General features: G+C 50.5%; 1 protein-coding gene across 2 annotated transcripts; it reads right to left on the minus strand.

The window, feature by feature from the left end:
- Positions 1-646: 646 nt before the first annotated feature.
- On the minus strand, positions 647-18,411 carry PLA2G12B (phospholipase A2 group XIIB). Of its 2 annotated transcripts, none has more exons than XM_058671412.1 (4): positions 18,029-18,411; positions 7,158-7,234; positions 3,626-3,791; positions 647-1,440 (listed from the first exon to the last, which is right to left on the minus strand). In XM_058671412.1, the coding sequence occupies exons 1-4, from the start codon at positions 18,237-18,239 to the stop codon at positions 1,322-1,324; spliced, it is 573 nt and encodes a 190-aa protein (XP_058527395.1). In that variant the 5' UTR covers positions 18,240-18,411; the 3' UTR covers positions 647-1,321. The 2 variants fall into 2 exon arrangements, with proteins under 2 accessions (XP_058527395.1, XP_058527394.1); XM_058671411.1 differs by having other exon boundaries at positions 647-1,443.
- Between the last annotated feature and the right edge of the window lie 336 nt (positions 18,412-18,747).

Below are 18,747 nucleotides of genomic sequence, written 5' to 3' on the forward strand. Positions count from 1 at the left end.
TTGTTCTTTTAAGAAATGGATAGAAATCTGGTGCCCGGGACCCTGGCACATCTCCCGCTTCCTGCCAGTGCACACTTGAGACAGCAGAGGATGGCTCCAGTGCTTGGCTGCCCCTGCTGCCCACATGGAAGCCCAGGATGGAGCTCCTGGCTTTGGCCTGGTCCAGCCCTAACTGCTGCTGCCATCCGGGGAGTGAGCCAGTGGATGGAAGATTTATCTACCTTTCAGATAAAATGAAAACATTTTTTCTTAAGTGAGTACAATCAACAATGCTTAGGATCAGTGAAATGAACAAAAAGGAAAAATGATTTCAATTGGAGGTCGGCGAGCTTTTCTGTAGAATGCCCAGTGGTAAATGTTTTAGGCTTTCCGGGGGTTGCTGCGCCTGAGCAACGCCCAAGCAGCCGTGGGCAGCGCGAGAACAAGCCCGAGTGTGGCTGAGCTGCTGGGAAAGGAAACGGAAACGGGTTCTCGGCCAGGCTGGCCAATCCCTGATCCGGAGGGGCACGAGGCCCGTGTGAGGGCCGGCCTGGGGGGTGCTGGACAGAACACCTGCACACAGGCCCCTCCCCAGAAGTTCCTCATTGGCTGGTTTCCAATGGCCCTCAGCTGGTTCCAATCCACAGTTCGTGCTGGGACGTGCTTCTCTCGCCCAGGGGGGCTGCTGGGCGCTTCTTAGCAGTCTCCACCAGCAGCCCCAACACCATTCTGGAGCTGGAAATGCCCACGGGAGGAACTCCGGAGCTCTAGTTCCACCTGACTCGACGGCCGTGGCCTTTCCCAGGTAAGACTGCCCTGTGCACCAGCTTGTCTGTGGCCTCGTGAGCACCGCTGTGGTCAGCAGCAGGATTACCAGGTGGACTTCTGTTTTCTTCCAAGTCACATGGAAACATTCTGGAGATAATGGAATGCATTCATGTCTTTCCAAATGTTCTGAAAAGTACACTTTATTGAATGTGAGATGCTTACTGGCGACCCCAGGGCCCAAGGGAAGTCACTGCGTTCCAAATGGCTGGGCTCCCCAACCTTCCACTTGGTAACCTCACTCCCCATCAGGTCCTGGAACGGCAGGGGCAGCTAGTGGTTTAGTCCGCAAGTTTCCAGGTAGGAGCAGCTGGGGTAGGCAGAGCAGCACTAGAGAACAGCTTTCAAGTCACTTCACAGCTTTTTTTGTCAATTTCCCCTCTAAAGGACGTTCCGACAGCCCTTCCGGTCTCTTGTCTTGTGGCATCCAAATGGCAGGAAGATACCAGGGCACACCTGCCAGGCTGTCGGCTCCATGGCTGACAGCGGAGAACCCCCGAAAGGGGCCGCCTGGTCCTCACAACTCCTCTTTCTCCTCTTCGGTACAAATGCACGCTGCCCGCTGGCTGTTCATGAAGGGCCGGCAGCCCAGGGTCCACACAGTGTTGAACACGGTGTCGGCCAGGGAGTCACAGGCTGCTTGAGAAAAAGGGAGAGAAAGGTCAGGGTTAACCAGAAGGCTGACCCCAGGATTCCGAGAGCTCTTGAAGAAGCAGCGCAGATCCCAGGAGGGCATGATCCCTGCCAGGGCGGGGCGGATCTGAGCCAGGGAGGGGCAGGCGCTCTGTGCCGCTGCAGCACTGTTGCGCTCTAGCCAGTTTGTCCAATGCGGAGCAGGAGCCCAGGAACCTTCACCATCAAGGCTTCCTCCTAGCCTGTGCTTCAGAAGGAAGCCAGAGTCGGGAGGCACAGTGGGTATTGGACCCAGGTAGTCTGATCTGGGATGCAGGTGTCTTAAGCATCAGGCTAAATGTCTGCCCCCAATTTATCTTTAAATCTTACTTTGATGCGCACTTGTTGCTGCCTCCTCCTACCACTCAGCCAAAGAAAGGGAGGCGATTCCAATATATTCCTCAACAGGAATACTCCTTGCTCGGTGACAGAAATGAGTCCTAGAAGACTGCACATGGTGTAACACCATGTATATGAAATGCCCTGAATGGGTAAAGCTGTAACGATAGAAAGTGGTTGTTGACTCAAGCTGGACAGGGAGACTTGGGGAGTGGCTGCTGATGGCTAGGGGTTTCCTCATTGGGATGGTGAAAATGTCTTCAAATGGATTGTGAAGTTCCTTGCATAATTTTGTTACCATATTTCTAAAAAGCATTTTGATTAGTGAATAGGATGTGGACTGTAGCTTCATTAAATTGACCCATCAACCAAAAGTGAACAATCGGAGGGTTCCCAGGGACAGAAAGGAGTGAGTCAGCAACCCAACCAGGAGATGAATCAGGAGCATCCAAGGGAATGCTGGAGACATAGGCCAGCACTGAGCCACCAGACGCCGTGTATGTCACCAAGACATTTGTATTGAATAATTAAGGGGGAGGAATTTTCAAATGACTTAGACTCTAAGTGGAGGTGGTTCAGTCTGCGTGATATAAAAGTCGGCCTGGAGGAGGGGCATTTGGGGCAGTGGTGCAGCCATCACTTGGGATGCCTGCATCTCATGTCAGGGAGCCTGGTTCAGGCTCCGACTCCTCCACGTCTGCTCCAGCTTCCTGTCAGTGTTCCCCCTGGCAGGCAGCAAGTGACAGCTCAAGTACTCTGGTCTCTACCAGCGCTTGGCTCAGTGATGGCTACTGGGAAGTGAACCAGCAGGTAGAAAATCCATCACTGTCTCTCTCTCTCCCTGGCATTCAAAAAAATAAAAAAAAAAATGTGTGTGTGTGTGTGTGTATCCAACAGGAAAACAGATTGGTGGGACACAGAGAATAGGTTAATCCACACTAACCAGGCAAGTGTGATATTAGAGACATTGAAGAAAAAGACTAAACAGACATTGCTGGGAGGACATGACCTTGGCCCCAGATAACTGCAGGCACTCGGTCACTCACTGGAGATGGAGAATTGAGTGATACTTGCTTTATCGGGGCCCGTCTCAGTATTCATGTCTGTTCACCCTGGAACACTTGCTCTGGGACTACACCCCAGACACGGAGCTGGGAGCAAGATCCGGGGATCCTCCCATTGCCAGCCTGGCCCGCCTCCTTAGACACCTGAATTTCAACCTTTGCCATCTAAAATGAGGCTAAAAGGCTATTAAAGTTTTGGCTTCAGAAGCTTAAAGGTGAAGACCTGTCCTGTGGTAAATTAGGAAAAAAAGAAATTACAGAGCAAGTACTAGAAGAAGGGTGGGTAGGCAGTGTTTAAGAACTTATATTTGCATGATATATACATACATTTACATGAAAAATTTTTAAGTTTATCCTGAGGAGAAATTAAAAAAAAAACACACAAAAATAGAGGCTTACATCAAAGCCTAGGTGTTCTACTCAGATTATTCTGAATATGGAAAACGATTTAATAATGGAATGGATCACCCTAGTCAGCTGGGCAAGTTTTCCTCCAGTATTTAAGGACAGAATTTTCTTTTCCTGGCAAAGCTTTGACACAGTCCCTGCCATCAGGAGTCAGGCCAACAGCTCATGGGCAGGACAGCAAGAATTCTGGGGCAGAAGCTCTTTGCTAGCCCCTTCTGCCCTGGAAAGAATGTTCTAGAAAAGTAGAACAGGTTCCTTCCAAGCCTTTAAGTGCAGGGGCTCTGGCTACATCTCCATGCTACAACAGGAACAGAACTCCTGGCCCTGAAGGTGCCTACCTTCCACCTTGGAGACGAAGCCCAGACTGCGCTTGAGGTCAGAGCAGATGGAGTGGAGGCACCAGCGGAATTTGGCGTCACAGCGATACTTGTTGGCGCCACAGGTGTCATAGCAGACATCCAGCTGGTTGCAGCACTTGGTCATCGCTGGAATGCCCAGGTCCATCTGAGGAGAGTTGAAGGGAGGAGAAAGAAGGAAATGGATGCCACGTCTACCCCAAGGACCTCAGGCAACCCTGCCTGCCTTGTTTCCTAACTCCTGCTCCAGGTTCAGGTCAGCCAGGCACAGCAGCTACTGAGAGTCACAGTGTGGGTTTTGTGATTTACTGAATAATTCAACAAAGGGCTCTGACTTTTTTTTTGCCCTCTTTTATTATTATTATCATTATTATTATTAGATTTTAGGGATTTTCAAATTCACAGAGTACTGCAGTGATGAAAATAGAGATCAAAAGATTAGTCCAATGATCACCACCATGCTGGGCCCAAAAGGTAGACCATTGAGCAGACCTCCAGGACTTCCGCAGGCAATTGGAATTAATATTTCCATATGAGAGTTTGCTGGAGCCCAGACTCCAAGAATAAAAAGTTTAGGAAATGCAGCCTCAGTTCTGCAGGGGAATTCCAGCATTTCTCAAGGATGCTGCCATCCAGCACTGTCTTCAGGGTGCATGGGTGTGTGTGTGTGTGTGTAGTGTATGTGTGTGTCTTCAGGGTGCATGGGCGTGTGTGTGTGATATGTGTATGTGTCTTCAAGGCACATGGTATGTGTGTGTGGTGTGTGTTTCTAGCTGTTTGACCGTATTGGGGAGAGACTGGTGTTATGGTGCCTTTGGTTGAGCCACCTCCTATGACGACATTCTATATGAGACCTGCTCAAGGCCCAGCTGCTCTACTTCTGATCCAGCTCCCTGTTAACGTGCCTGGGAAGGCAGTGGAGATGGACCAAGTGCTTGGGCCCTGCCACCCACGTAGAAAATCCAGATGAAGTTCCAGTTCCAGATTGTGGCCTGGCCCAACCCTGACCTTTGCAGTTATTTGCAGAATGAACCAGTAATGCAAAAATCTCTCTCCCACTACCTGCTTTAATTCTTTCAAGCAAATAAATAAATCTTAAAAAGCTTCCAAGGCAGTCATTTGACTCATCAGTTACGTTATCACATGGGGAACTAGCATTTCACATTGGAGTGGCTGGCTGAAGTCCTCACTGCACTTTCTTTTTTTTAAGATTTATTAAATAATTGTTTTAAGATTTTTTTTTTATTGAAAAGTCATACATACAGAGAGGAAGAGAGACAGAGAAGCAGCTCCTCCATCTGCTAATTCACTCTCCAAGATGCCGCAATGGCCGGAGCTGAGCCAATCCAAAGCCAGGAGCCAGGAGCCCCTTCCAGGTCTCTCACGTGGGTGCAGGGTGTGCAAGGCATGTGCAAGGCAAGGAGTTTTGCCGCTAGGCTATTGTGTCAGGCCCCCTTGCTGCACTTTCAGTCCAGCTCCTGGTAGCAGTGGATGATGGCTGAAGCACGTAAGTCCCTGCTTCCACGTCGCTGGAGGCCCTAACTGAGGTCTGAGTCTTTGCTCTGGCCCTTTGCTTGATGCTGCAGGTATTTGGGGAGTGGACCAGTGGATGGAGGAACCGTCTCTGCTTTTCAGATAAAACGAAAACAATATATATTGTATTAAATTTGACCTATTTACATTTAAAAGTTCTATTTGATAACTGTGTGTGGCATTACATTAGTTGAGTTACTCAAGTTGTACCACAGTTTCATTGCTTATAGAATTGCATTGTTCAGGGGTCCTTAGCAGTTCTCATATTTGAACTTTCCTCCTAAGATCACCTAAAGCAAAGCAAGAGCATTCTTAGTTTAAACACTATAGTCGATTCCATGAAGAGATAAAAAGCCTTTTGCTCTGTGACTCAGGGCGAATCCCACCGTCCCACACCTGAAGTGAACTGTGGCACCTGCCTCTTGGCCTCTGCTGCAGGGAATTCATCACAGCACGGGCAGCCCTGATTGGCTGCCACTCAGTTGGCAGACCCTGGACATTGTGGAACGGGTACTAAATGAGAGTGGGCAGACCTTTTCTCTAACTCTTAGCCAATTTAAAGTAAAATACTTGTCAGCCAAACACAGGTGTTCTCCGTAATAGAGTATGGATTTGCAAAAATAGCCTTCCTTCTATGTTCATGTTGATGTTTGGGGGCAAGGCCAGGTACACAGCCACACAGTGCCCAAGAGCATATTTAAGGGGATTCCTTCCCCCATGAAATAAGAGATTCATATTTTTTTTAAATCCAGCTAAAGGCGTGTTTTTCTAACAAAATTAATATATTAAGACTCTAAAATGCCACAGAGGTATTCGAAGGAGGCCAATTGTTTGGCAAAGTCAGTGTGATGTGGTGGAGCTAGGTGAGGGGGGGAGTCAATAAGCCCGGGAGACCTTGTTCCCACCTCTTCTGTCTCTGCAGCCCTGCACAGTCACTCTAGCCCTGGAGAGCAGGTACACATGTCCAACAAGTGTGCCAACTTCCCCTGTATTGGCAACTCATTTGGGACTAGCAAGGAGGAGATGCCATGATGGCTGTATGGGAATTAAACTACATGTGGAGACACCAGGAAGCCTCACACACACCAAATCCTAGCCAAACTGCACGCCATTTGTAAACAGGGGTCACCTCCTACCTCCTAAAGGGAACTTCAGCCCATGGAGCGGCTTGCTCTCTTCCCTACCTCTACCCACCCCGTTTTCTCCCTGCAGGCATCTCTCTGGCCTCTGATGGGGGTGTCTCACCCCAAGTGAATACATTCTCTTGTCTTTAAGTAAATCTTGCTCTCCTTGTCACACTGTAATTATGCCTCCACTAATTAGACATACAAGTGGGATGGAGTCTGGGTAAAGTTTAATGTGTGTGAGGTTTTCTGGGAGCTGCCTGGCACCTCCAGGTGGCCCTTACAGGTGACCACAGTTCATCAGGTCACTGATGAAGTGCAAGTACATCCTGGGCCAGTGGGCAAATTGAAGTGACATGCCAGGGGGTGGAGTTACCTGTGTGGCTGCAAAGAGAGGAGGTTGTGGGACACCCTTCCATTTTTTTTATCCCTGGCTAAACTCCCACCATACCAAGTGGAGGATAAGTGGGCAGCCGTGTGTGACATAAGCCTTCCCTTCCCACCTGCGGAAGTCAGGATGCTGCAACCATGGCTCCTGAGGGCCAGGCCAAGCCTGCACCAGCCCAGCCCTGGACTGGCCCACTTATTTAAAGAATGAAGTTGTATTCTAATCTCTTACGGCTCAACCAAGGTTTGCAGTGGTGATGTCACCATTTTGATTCAATATCAGAGGCTTAGCGAAGGAATGGGTATCTTCTTTGAAAATCCTCTCCCTTCCTTCATGTTCACTTTAAACTGCCAAGACTGGTGGCTCATCCAAACCCCATAAATGGTCACCACCATCACTGGGGACTCAAGTGACTCTTAGAAGCAGCCAACCAGGAGGACAGTGAGGCCATGCATACACTTTCTGGTACCTTGAGACCCAGGAAATGGGAGCTGCAGCCGTTGGGCTCCTGAGGCTTGTAGCCCGGTCTGGGCATCGGTGCCTTTCCTAGCAGGGAGGAAGAGAGGGAAGAAGCAGGAAGTGGGGTTAGAGATGGAGCATCTTGGGAACATACATACAATGAAAACTGGCTAAAAGCATTGTGCGTTCCCTCATCAGATAGTCACATCCAAATGATGCGGTCACAATGATGACCTCATAAAAGCATCATAACTTGCCTGCCATTTTGACACTTGTAGTCACAAAGGCCTTCTTGAGCACTTAGGTCCTAACAGTTCCAACACTGTGTAAGTACATCCTCTTGAAGATCAGGCCCATGGAAAACTGCACTGCGGCTCACCGTTTCTTAGTCCTCCCAGTACTTGAGGGCCACCCAGCACCCACAGAACAAGCAGACCTCCACCTGGTCACATGCTGCAGGAACTAGAGTCGTAACAGCACTACAGCAGTGCTCAGCCTGGACCGGAAGGAATGTTAGCAAGATTCTGTAGAAGCAGATGAAGGCCTGTCTACCAAAGAAGCAAAGCAAGATCCTGGTGAAACTTTTAGGCTTCTGTATCATAGAACCAAGCGGAAACTGTCGGAAAAGCTTTGAATGACATGGTTGCTCCCGTGTAGCTTTTGAGTTATTTTTAGGAGCTTGCCACTGTGTGGAGAGTGATGTCAGCTGTTATCAAGACAACCTTAGGACACAGATCTGCAGGAGGGGGCATTTGAGTTTTTCTTTTTTTTTAGATTTATTTATTTGAGGGGCTGGCACAGTGCCTCAATAGTAATCTTCCACCTTCAAGTGCTGGTATCCCATATGGGCACTAGTTCACGTTCCAGTTCACCTTTCGATTCAGCTCTGTGCCTATGGCCTGGGAAAATAGTGGAGGAAGGCTCAAGTGTTTGGGGCTCTGTGCTGGCATGGAAGACCCAGAACTAGTTCTTGGCTCCTGGCTTTGGATTGACTTGGCTCTGACTTGTTGGTGGCTATCTGGGAAATGAACCATTCGATGGAAGATCTTTCGTCTCGTCTCTCTATAAATCTGCCTTTCCAATACAAAGTAAAATAAATCTCTTAAAATATTCGTATATTTGAAAGGTGGAGTAACAGAGAAAGAGGAATACAGAGAAAAATCTTTCATGCTTGTTCACTCCCCAAATGTCTACAGGAGCCAGCGCTGGTCAAAGCAGGAGCCAGGACCCACATCCCAGGCCCTGCCCATCACCTGCTATCCCCCAGGCTCCCAGCAGCAACCTGGGGCATAAGCACAGTGCCGTAGGAACCTGAACTGCAACTCCAGCCACCTGCCCCATGCCACAGGTGGTTCATCCCTTTATCCAGATGCAAGGGACAAAGAGAGGTTGCAGGACTTGCCAAAGGTCACGCAGGAAGTGAGGGAAGCAGAGTAGCCATTCAGACCTCCTGTTTGTCTCCAGAGCTCGGGCCTTTTTCCACTTCCCCATCTCTTGAGAACACGGATGACCTAGCACCATGATTGAATAAACATGCTGAGAATCGAGCCTCAGGAGAGGTGCTGCAAATTCTTTTTTCTTCCTTTAATCTTATACCAGGTATTTATTTTTAATTATTTTATATGAAATATTTGAAAATGGAGGAAAGCAAACACCCAGGTACCTACTACTCAAACATACCAAATGCTAACATTTGCCAAACTTTCCAGCAATATTTTTTGTGTGTACTGAACCTTCAAGCACAGAGCTCCTTTGCACTGCCTCATTCTGTTCCTTAGAATGCTCAGTCCTCCCGCCCACCCCCACCCCACCTCCAGAACCCAGGCATAGGCCAGATCTCACGTATTTAGGTCTTCCTTTATGGCCGTTAAGGGAGTCATTTTTCCCATGCAAGTATTATATCTCCTATAAATCTGTTACTTCTTTTTTTTTTTTTCTAAAGATTTATTATAAAGTCAGATATACAGAGAGGAGAGACAGAGAGGAAGATCTTCCATCCGATGATTCACTCCCCAAGTGAGCCGCAACGGGCCGGTGCTGTGCCGATCCAAAGCCAGGAACCAGGAACCTCTTCCGGGTCTCCCACGCGGGTGCAGGGTCCCAGTGCATTGGGCCGTCCTCAACTGCTTTCCCAGGCCACAGGCAGGGAGCTGGATGGGAAGTGGAGCTGCCGGGATTAGAACCGGCGCCCATACGGGATCCCGGGGCGTTCAAAGCGAGGACTTAAGCTGTTAGACCACTGTGTTGGGCCCTAAATCTGTTACTTCTATCTTGTTTGCCAAGTTAGACTGTCTCCTAAGACCACAAACATAAGCATCACGAAGCTGTTATGGTAAGCCTCCACTTCTCTGGAACACAATCTGGTTTGGGCTTCTTGCCCTGCCAACACAAGGGTGTGGCGCTGGCTCTGGTAGTCCATGATGGCCTGCAGCATGGGTGGAAGGAGTTATTCCATCTGTCACTTCTTACTTGCTGGGCAAGAAGGCGAAGGTGTTACTCCCTGGGGGCAGCCAGGCACGTGGCTGAAAGCTGAGAGGAGGGGCTTAGCACTGAGCAGGAGTGGAAGGGAGGAGAAAGGCCATTTGCTGGTGTGCCCTACGTGTGGTCCGGGAGCACCCAGGACTCTTTCCTCCTGGTATCCAGCCTGTGTCCCACAATATCAGCTCCAACTGTTCTGAGTGACCCAGAGGCTGTGGTGGGAGTGGAGCTGAGTTACCTGCCCAGTTTAACCAGCAGACATCTGTCTGGGCCCTCCCTCTCTCTCCTCTCACTCCCTTTGGGGGACACTGGAACCTGGGCAGCCCGTGGAGAGGTATCTGCCGGAGCCGCGTGCATGGAACACTCACATCTTCTGGGGTGGCAGGTCCACGGCTGTGGGGGGACCATGGCCTCAGGAGAAACCTGAGCCCGGAAATGGTGTGATACAATGTGTACAATGTGTGTCATGTTACGCTTTGGAGTAACTTGTTTTTTAGTCAACATATAACTATGCCAGTTGCCATTATAACTTGGATATCCCCTGCTCTCTCTCTTTAAAAATTTTCTTCCTTTTGTTTGTTTATTTGAAAGTCAGAATTATAGAAGAAAGGAGAAACAGAGAGAAAACCTCCAATAGCTGGTTTGCTCCCCAAATAGCTACAATGGCCAGAGCTGAGCCAATCCAAAGCCCATCCTCATCCAAGGCAGGAACTTCTTCTGGGTCTCCCACATGGGTGTAGGGGCCACAGCTTTCCCAGGCCATAACAGAGGGCTGGCTGGGAAGTGGAGCAGCTGGGACTCAAATTATGCCCACATGGTGGCCGGCACTAAAGGTGGAGACTTAGCATACTAAGCTGCCCTGGCACCATGGCCCCTCTCCCCCCATCCCTTGCTCCCTCTCTCAATTGCGTTTGACAGGCAGAAAGACACAGACACTGGGCATCTGATCCTTGCCCGTCTCAGGAAACTCCCAGCAGGCCACACCCCTGCGGTGCGGGAATTCCCATCCCTTACCTGTGGCAGGGAGGGCCTGGAGCAAGGATTACTTCCAAAGTGTTCCCTGCTCCCTCTGCAGCCCCAAGTAACAGTCATCTGACTCCCTAGGAATGTCGGGTGGAGTGTTGCTGTACTCCTTCCCCACACGCTAGGAAGCTCACTGGGCTCTAAGCTTTATGCAGGTGGTTTGGTTACAGCCCAGTTCTTCTCTGTGTGTGAACACTGTGTGCTTTTTGTGGCACAGCAGGCTAAGCCACCTTCTGGGACAACCACATCCCATATGCGAGTGGCTGACCTTGAGCCCTGCCTCAACTTCCAACCCAGCTCTAACGCACATGCTGGGAGGTGGCAGGTGATGATCCAAGGATTTGGGTCCCTGCAACCCACAGGGGAACCAGGAGGGAGCACCTGGCTTCTTGGATTTGGGCAAGTACAGCCTGAGTACTGGACATATTTGGAGAATGAACCAGAAGATAGAAGCGCACGCTCTCGCTCTTGCTCTCTCTCATACACACACATAGCTTTTCAGATTAAAAAAAAAAAAAAAAAAAAAAAAAAACTTTAAAAATAAACAAAACCCATTCCTCAGTCCCTGGAGATTCCACATATCCCAAAGTCAAACTAACGCCTACTCTTCACTTGGGATTTGAAATTCTTCATTTTGTGGAACTTGAAGTCTTCTGTTGTCAGTAGCTGGCCCCTCCTCTCTGCCCCACCCCCCTCCACCACACATCCTATCCAAGGTTTATCATTTATTGGTTCAAGGTGTCTAGACTGTGGTCCTGCATGGTCTAGAAATACTGAATGGAAAATCCCAGAAGCATACGATTTCTGAGTTTTCAGTGGTGAGTTGCCTGAGCAGTGTGAAGTGATCTTGTGCCATCTGGCCCTGCCCAGGCCAGGTGTGACTCAACCTTAGGATCCACATTGTGCGTGGCAGCCACCCAGGAGTCAGCTAGTGGCCGCTCTGCTTATCAGCGGGACGGCCTCGGTGCTGCGGGCGGGGCTCTTCCATGGGTTCTGCAGTATCCACTGAGGGTGCAGGAATGGGTCCCCTGTGGATAGTGGACAAACTGACATATTTCACTCTAGCGTGTATGTATGTGTGTGTGTGTGTGTGTGTGTATAAAAGTTGTTTTCTTTCCCCTCAATTGATCTTGTTATTTGTAATGGGGAGACATTGTGTCTATTTTATGGAGTCTGATTCTTGAGAATTATGGCTTATAATTGATGCTCTACTAACCTGTGGTGTGTGTGTGAGTGAGTGAGAGAGAGAGAGAGAGAGAGAGAGAGAGGCTAGGACTGGGAAATAGGTAGAGTGTATTAGAGATGTACACATATGAAGATGACCGCACTATGCCATGTGATTAAATGCCTCTTAGAGGTCTTACTGATGGTGGGCTTTTCCCTTTGTGCTATAAATATTCTACCTACGCTACATTCATGGAGATCTGCAAAAAGATTTGACTGAAGCCCAGGGCATCAGGTTTGCTGATCTTTTTAACACTTTGCTGGCGAGGCATCTGCAGCTGTGTCCGTGTGCTTTCCTGGGTCACCCTCTGTTGTTTTGGCACTTCCCAACTCCCAGGAGAAAAAACTAATATTTTAGCTGATCAGTGGAATTTCCTATCCAATCTACTGTTGGGGATGCTTTAAAAAATTTACATCTTAATTTATATGGACACATTAAGAATTGTGCATTCTTATAAGGTGTACAGGATAAAGGAGGGTTTTTTTTTTAAATACCATAGTCAATTTTTTTGAATATTCATAGGAAATGACATTTGAATTGTTCACTTATTAGAAAAAAGGTGTGAGAGTGTGCATCTGGGCAGTCTACAGCCTCAGCTCGGAGGGGAGCAGTTTATAGGCTGGGGTTTAAGTCTGGCCCGAAGCACCTTCCTAAACCTACAGATGGGTTTTACTTCCAGGCTGGTGCTGTTGGGAGGAGAGGGGGTTGATGACTAGATCTTGGGCCCCAGGGTCTGACAGCAATGGCCCCGGAGCCACGTCCCACTGCCCATGTGCTGCGTGTAGCCTGCCAGCTAAAAATGGTTTTTATATTTCTCAGTGGTTATTATCCAGGATGACGATAATATTTATAACATGTGAAAATTTTATGAAAGTCAAATTTCAGCATCCACAAAAAAATCCGTATGGAATCAAGCCATAGTCATTTATTATGTGTTAACTCTAACTGCTTTCCCAGACCAAGTAGCTGAATGTTGTCAGTATCATGATGGAAGAATGGTTTTCTAATCAAGACATAAAATCCAGAAGCCATAAAGAGACTGACAGATTTGATCTTATAAAATGTAGGACCTTCTGGATAAAATGCAGTAGTATCAACACAGAAAAGCGAAAAGAGAGAGGAACGACTTAGCCATGAAACTCAAGACTCAACCCTCCAGCCACGGGTGGCACCCAGCCTCTGGCCCTCTCTAGGGTTTGCCACTGAAGGCACCGCCTAGCTCTGTGCCCGAGGTCAAAGGGCTCCCTGCAGGGTGCGTCCATCCTCCCTACCCGGAGGGCTCCTCCAGGGTGCTGAGAGTCAGCGAACTGGGCTGGAGACATGTCTCTGGCTCCTTCCAGAAACTCAGACCCCACATCTGAAACATGTCAGCAGAGCCCAGCGGACCCAGCAACTCACCCATGGCAATGAACTCTGATTCAGTTGCTAAAACAGACTTGACTGCATGGGCTGAGGGATCCACTTGTTCTGGTTTACCTGACACTGTCCCTTTGTTAGTTCTCAAAGTCCCACTACTCTCGAACCCATCTCTCCTGCTTCAGACATAGGAGGTGGGAGCTTTGTCACTCCAGCAGAGAACCAATCTATAGGCTTCTAAGTCCATGGCTCTTTTTTTTTTTTTTTTCTCTCCCAGTGGGTCATGGATTGCCTTAAAGATCTGAGGGAGGCTGTGAAATCTCTCCTTCAGAAAAATACAAACTCCAATATTCACAACATCTTGCTCTAAATTTTTAAGTGAATAACCCCCCCACATTCTACTTTTTTTTAATGTAAAAAAATGTGACAGATATGTTAACAATCAGCCTATTCTAAAAAATCTGGACAAGAGATAGGATTCGATCATACTAATGAGCATGTCTGCCACCCAGGCCCTTCTATTAGCAAAGCACACATCCCTTAAGGAGTGGATATTCAGAAGCAGATAAGGAACTTAACTCAATAGCAAGAAAGCAGGCAGCATGATTTTCACGTGGCCCAAGGACCTCAAAGAGAGAGGAATGCGGACAGATGCATGAGCACGGGTCAGCGTCTTTAGTCACCAGCCAAATGCAAAGCCATGCTGCATGAGCTCTCGCCTCACACCAATTAGAAAAGCTATGGCCTAGCGGCTGAAGTCCTCGCCTTGAACACACCCCCGAGATCCCATATGGGTGCCGGTTCTAATCCTGGCAGCTCCGCTTCCCATCCTGCTCCCTGCTTGTGGCCTGGGAAAGCAGTCGAGGACGGCCCAATGCTTTGGGACCCTGCACCCACATGGGAGATCTGGAGGAGGTTTCTGGCTCCTGGCTTCGCTTCGGTGCAGCACCCGCCATTGCGGTCACTTGGGGAGTGAATCAATGGATGGAAGATCTTCCTCTCTGTCTCTCCTCCTCTCTGTATATCTGTCTGACTTTGTAATAAAAATAAAATCTAAAAAAAAAAAAGTTTTTAATTTAAAAGGCAGAGTTACAGAGAGGAGAGACAGATTCTCCACCTGTTGGCCTCAAATGGCTGCAATGGCCAGAATGAGGCTAATCTGAAGCCAGGAGCCAGGAGCTTCCTCCAGGTCTCCCATGTGGATGCAGGGGCCAAGCACCTGCTTTCCCAGGCACATTAGCAGGGACCCAGGTTGCAAGTGGAGCAACTGAGACTTATATTGGTACCGATAATGGACTTCAGCACTGCAGATGGAGGCCCAGTTTGCCATGCCAAAGTGCCGGTCCCTAAAAAGGCTATTTTCAAAAAGACAAAAATAAGAGATGTTGGAAAAAACATGAAGAAAAATCCTTGCACACTGGATGGAAATGTAAATGAGAACAGCCATTTTGGGAAACAGTGTAGCAGTTCCTAAAAAGAAAAAAAGAAAAGAAAAAGAAAAGAAAAATGAGAACCACCACGGACCCAGCAGTCTCACTGTTGCACCACTGCATGCATTTTCGAAGGAATTGAAGCTGTGTGTTGAAGGGGCGCCTGCACTCTCCTCCCACCTAACAGCCGTGTCATGGAACCCCCTATCAACTGATGCTGGAATAAAGAAGATGGGAACTGAGACACGATGGAATTCTAAGCCACAAAAGATTGAAATCCTGTCATGTGCTGCACAGTGGTTTAACTGGAGGGCATTGTTCTAAACGAAGTAAACTAGAAAGACAAATACTGTATGATCTCACTTATGCATAAGATCTAAGCAAGTGGACTTGATGGAAAGGGTAGGCAGGTGGTTACCGGGGCGGGGAGCAGATGGGGAGATGCTGGGCTAAGAGCTGAAGGTCTCCATCAGCCTGGAGCAGGTCTTAGTGTACTGGTGCATAGTGATCACAGTTAATAATGTAATGGGTGCTTCAAAACGGCTGAAGGAAGAGATTCTGAAATTCCTGGCTATAGGAAAACGGGCTGGGCGCTGCTGGGAAAGCCTGGGGTCACGTTCCTGCTCTGCTCTGGATTCTGGTATCCTGCCAACGTGAGCTGGCGGGCAACAGGTGCCAACGCGAGTAGCTGAGCCCCCGCCACCCATGTAGGAGACCTAGACTCAGTTCCCAGCTCCCAACGGATTCCCTTCTCTGTCTGTACTTGGTGTTTTTCTTTCATGGGTGGTCGGTAAATCTAACACTCTTTCTGGCTGTCGCTTGTAAAAGCATGCCAGTTGGTGATGATGGAAATGCTCATTAGCGCAATTAATCTTATTTGCCCACTCAGATTTTTAAAAACAGGCTGATAATTAAGGTATCTGTAAAGTGCATTTTTTTCTCACAACTAAACTCTGTTCCCCAAAGCACAGAGTGTGCTCACCAGCCCTGGGGGTGCCAGCGTTTCCTCTAAAGTTGAAAAAGATACAGAAGACCATACACTGTACTGGCCAGTTGGCCAGGCTGTAAAGCAAACTGGCTCCAGGTCACCCCTAGCCAGCAAGATTGTCCCCAGACTCAAACCCCACTCCCCACCCCCCGTTTCCGGTGATCCCAAACTCCCACAGCCTGGTCAAAGTGCACCTGCCTGGAGCGCGGCTGAGGGGACAGCACAGCTCCAGGCCCAGCTCGTGCTTGGCGGCGGGAGGTGGCGGCGTGCCTAGATGCTCCTTTCCTGAACCCTGTCCTGTTCCCAGCCCACCCTCTGGATACTGCAGGTTTTGAACATCGCCATCAGAATCTCAACCAACTACAGGTGGACCAGCATTTGTGCTGGTAGGAATTGTGGCAGGCTGAACACAACTGTAGACCCCTTTTAGTATCCCCTCAATGACACAGCCTCGCCACCACTAGCCTAGCAGATACGTTGTGTCTGGCGTGACAAGCCACTAGGGGTGACACGCACTCTAGGCAGAGAACATGGCTGCACTGTAGGTAAGGGACCTCCTGGGGATTCCTAGCACTTGCTCCCTGGTGGACCCTCAGGGCGCATGGTAGTGGGCAGCAAGAGTCAGGCCTTTTCCTAGTTCGTATATGCCACATTCTTGCAAACGGGAAGAGCTTTTTCTCCAACTACGGCTGCTTCACCCCAGCCTCCACTTTCACGCCAGCCCCCAGCTTCAGTTGCAGAGCCACCTGATGCATATTCTTCGAAATGCAAATTTTGACTCCACCCCCTAGACCTGCCAATCAGAAACCCTTGGGGGTGGCACCTGCAATCTGTTTTAATTGAAGAAGACCTGTGCAGCCCCAGCCTCACGCCCAGCATGAGCTACACAGCCAAGAGCAGACACACTTACTGGTGGGGTCCGCGTTCTGAGTTGGCCTGAGAAGACACTGGCTTGGTGTGGGAAGGGCCTCCAGGCTCTCTGGGAGCCACAGGTAATGAGACCTATCCCCCCCGCACTTCTCCTGCAGGTTCCCAGACCCCTTAGGCATCCCAGGGACAGTAGTTATTTGCGTTTTGTTGCTCTGTTGACCAGCGCCTCCCCCAACTGCCCGCCAGGCCTTGCAGCTACAATTTGCACAAATCTTTACTCAGAAGGGGAGGGTTTAATCTCTGATTTTTTTTTTTTTGTTTAAAAAAGGGAAAAATCCCTGCTGTTGACTGTTGGCAAAACCACAGGTATTAGTCATGTAGCCTTAGCAAAGAAAAGACACCTGTGACCATTCAACACCTGCCACTGAGGTAAACCACTTCTCTGCCCATCCGTGCAAACTGGGATATAGGGGTCTACACTGAGCCCACCCACCCTGGACAATCTCGTGGCTCCGGGGACCCAGGGCGAGGGGGCCTTTGTTAACGGATTGTCTACCAGGCTTTTACAGGGAGGGGAGTATGGTTTTCCATGTGTCCTATGCGGTCTTAGAGCCATGTGGTTTACTGCTATCTCCCAGTCGCCCTTCTGTGTCCACCCACACCGTCCCCTGTGTGTAAAGGGGACTCTTTCCCTCTTCAAAGAGTAAAAGGGGGAAGGGGTGGCAGGTGCATGGCTCTCATGGGTCCCACAGCTGAGTGTGTTGAAAAAGTGCCTCTCAGGGGCTCACCTGGCTCGCCCTGTGTCATGGGGAAAAGTGGGAGAAGGCAGCCCCACCTCCCGTGCTGGTGGGTCTGAGCTGTGGCAGCGTGGCCCCCACAGGAGCCCAGCAGGGAGAGAAGCCCCAGGGGCTTGGAGGTGGGGGGCTGTGCTTTCCCAGGGGCAGCGCTCGAATCAGCCCACCACTCCACAGCTGTTCCCATCCACATCTGGAGTGCAGGTTGGCGGGTGGCTTCAGGGGACCTTAGCAGGCAACAAGCGGCCCGGCCAAGTTGATGCCCCTCAGAGGCCCAGGGGGCCAGGGGGCGCTGGGAGCACTCAGTGTGACCCTGGCAGGCCAAGTGTGGGGAGCCACTGCAGAAGGTTCCTCTTGGTTTCAAACCCCGGTGGCCACCCAGAACTCCTCCAGGCCCTCTACCACCTCCCGTGGGGCTGCTGCCCCCGCGCCTGCTTCCCCCGCGCCTGCTTCCCCCAGCACCCTCAGGTGCACGGCCTCTCAAAGGTTCCTCCTGGGCCACATAGAGGCAGCCAGGAGGCATCTGAGTTGGTTGTGACAAATAAGCCACATCCCAGATACTCCATGAGATCCACCTGTCCCCACACCTCTGCGGTTGCTTCCCGGAGCCTCAGGTTCGCCTGGGCACCCCAACAGTGTGTTACAGCCCTGGGTAACCGGTGGTGACCCGGGCCCCGCCCCACCCCGCGTCCTCCGCTGGAGGGGGACTGCACTCACCGTACCGGCACCGGTACTGACAGATGCCATTCTTCCCCCCCAGCAGCTCCAGAAAGGAGTCGAAGTAGCTGTTGACGGACTCGAAGCCGCCCCGGAGGTGCCGCAGGCCCCAGTCCGAATAGGATTCCTCGGCGGCCTCCTCGGGGCCCGGAGGAACCTGCCCTCCGCCCAGGCCGAGCCACAGCAACAAGCAGCCCGCGGCCAGCCTCATCGTGCCGCCGCGTCGTCGGGTAGGTGCCCAGTGCCCAGTGCCCTGGGCGTCGTCCTCGTCCAGGGGCGGTGGGGAAGGGCGGCCGCCGCAGGTGTCGCCAGAAGTGTGGGTTGGGGGACACAGCCCACCGGGCGGATGTGGGACGGCCCGGGGCAGGGATTATCGGGGCCCAGCTCAGCCCGTGCGTTCCCACAGGTGGACTTTAAACGCGGCTCAGGAGGCCAGGGTGAGGTCACAGCGATTACACAGGGGGCAAAGGTGAGGCGGTGGGGAGGGGGCGCTTCCTTCCTCAGGCAGCAGCGACAGGCGCAGGCCTATGGGAGGCCACCTGCACTGGCCCCAGACCCCGCAGCTGGTTCCCCTTGTTCCAGCCACACCTCTCTGGTCCTGGCACCTGGGGCAGGCTCAGCAAGTGTGCGTGAAGGCCTAGGGCAGCCCCAGCTGTGGGGGTCGCAGGGCCACTCTGACCCACAGTCCCAGAGCCCTGTGGTACATACATGTGTGTGAC

This window comes from Ochotona princeps, chromosome 13, assembly GCF_030435755.1.
Source record: "Ochotona princeps isolate mOchPri1 chromosome 13, mOchPri1.hap1, whole genome shotgun sequence".
NCBI lineage: Eukaryota > Metazoa > Chordata > Mammalia > Lagomorpha > Ochotonidae > Ochotona > Ochotona princeps.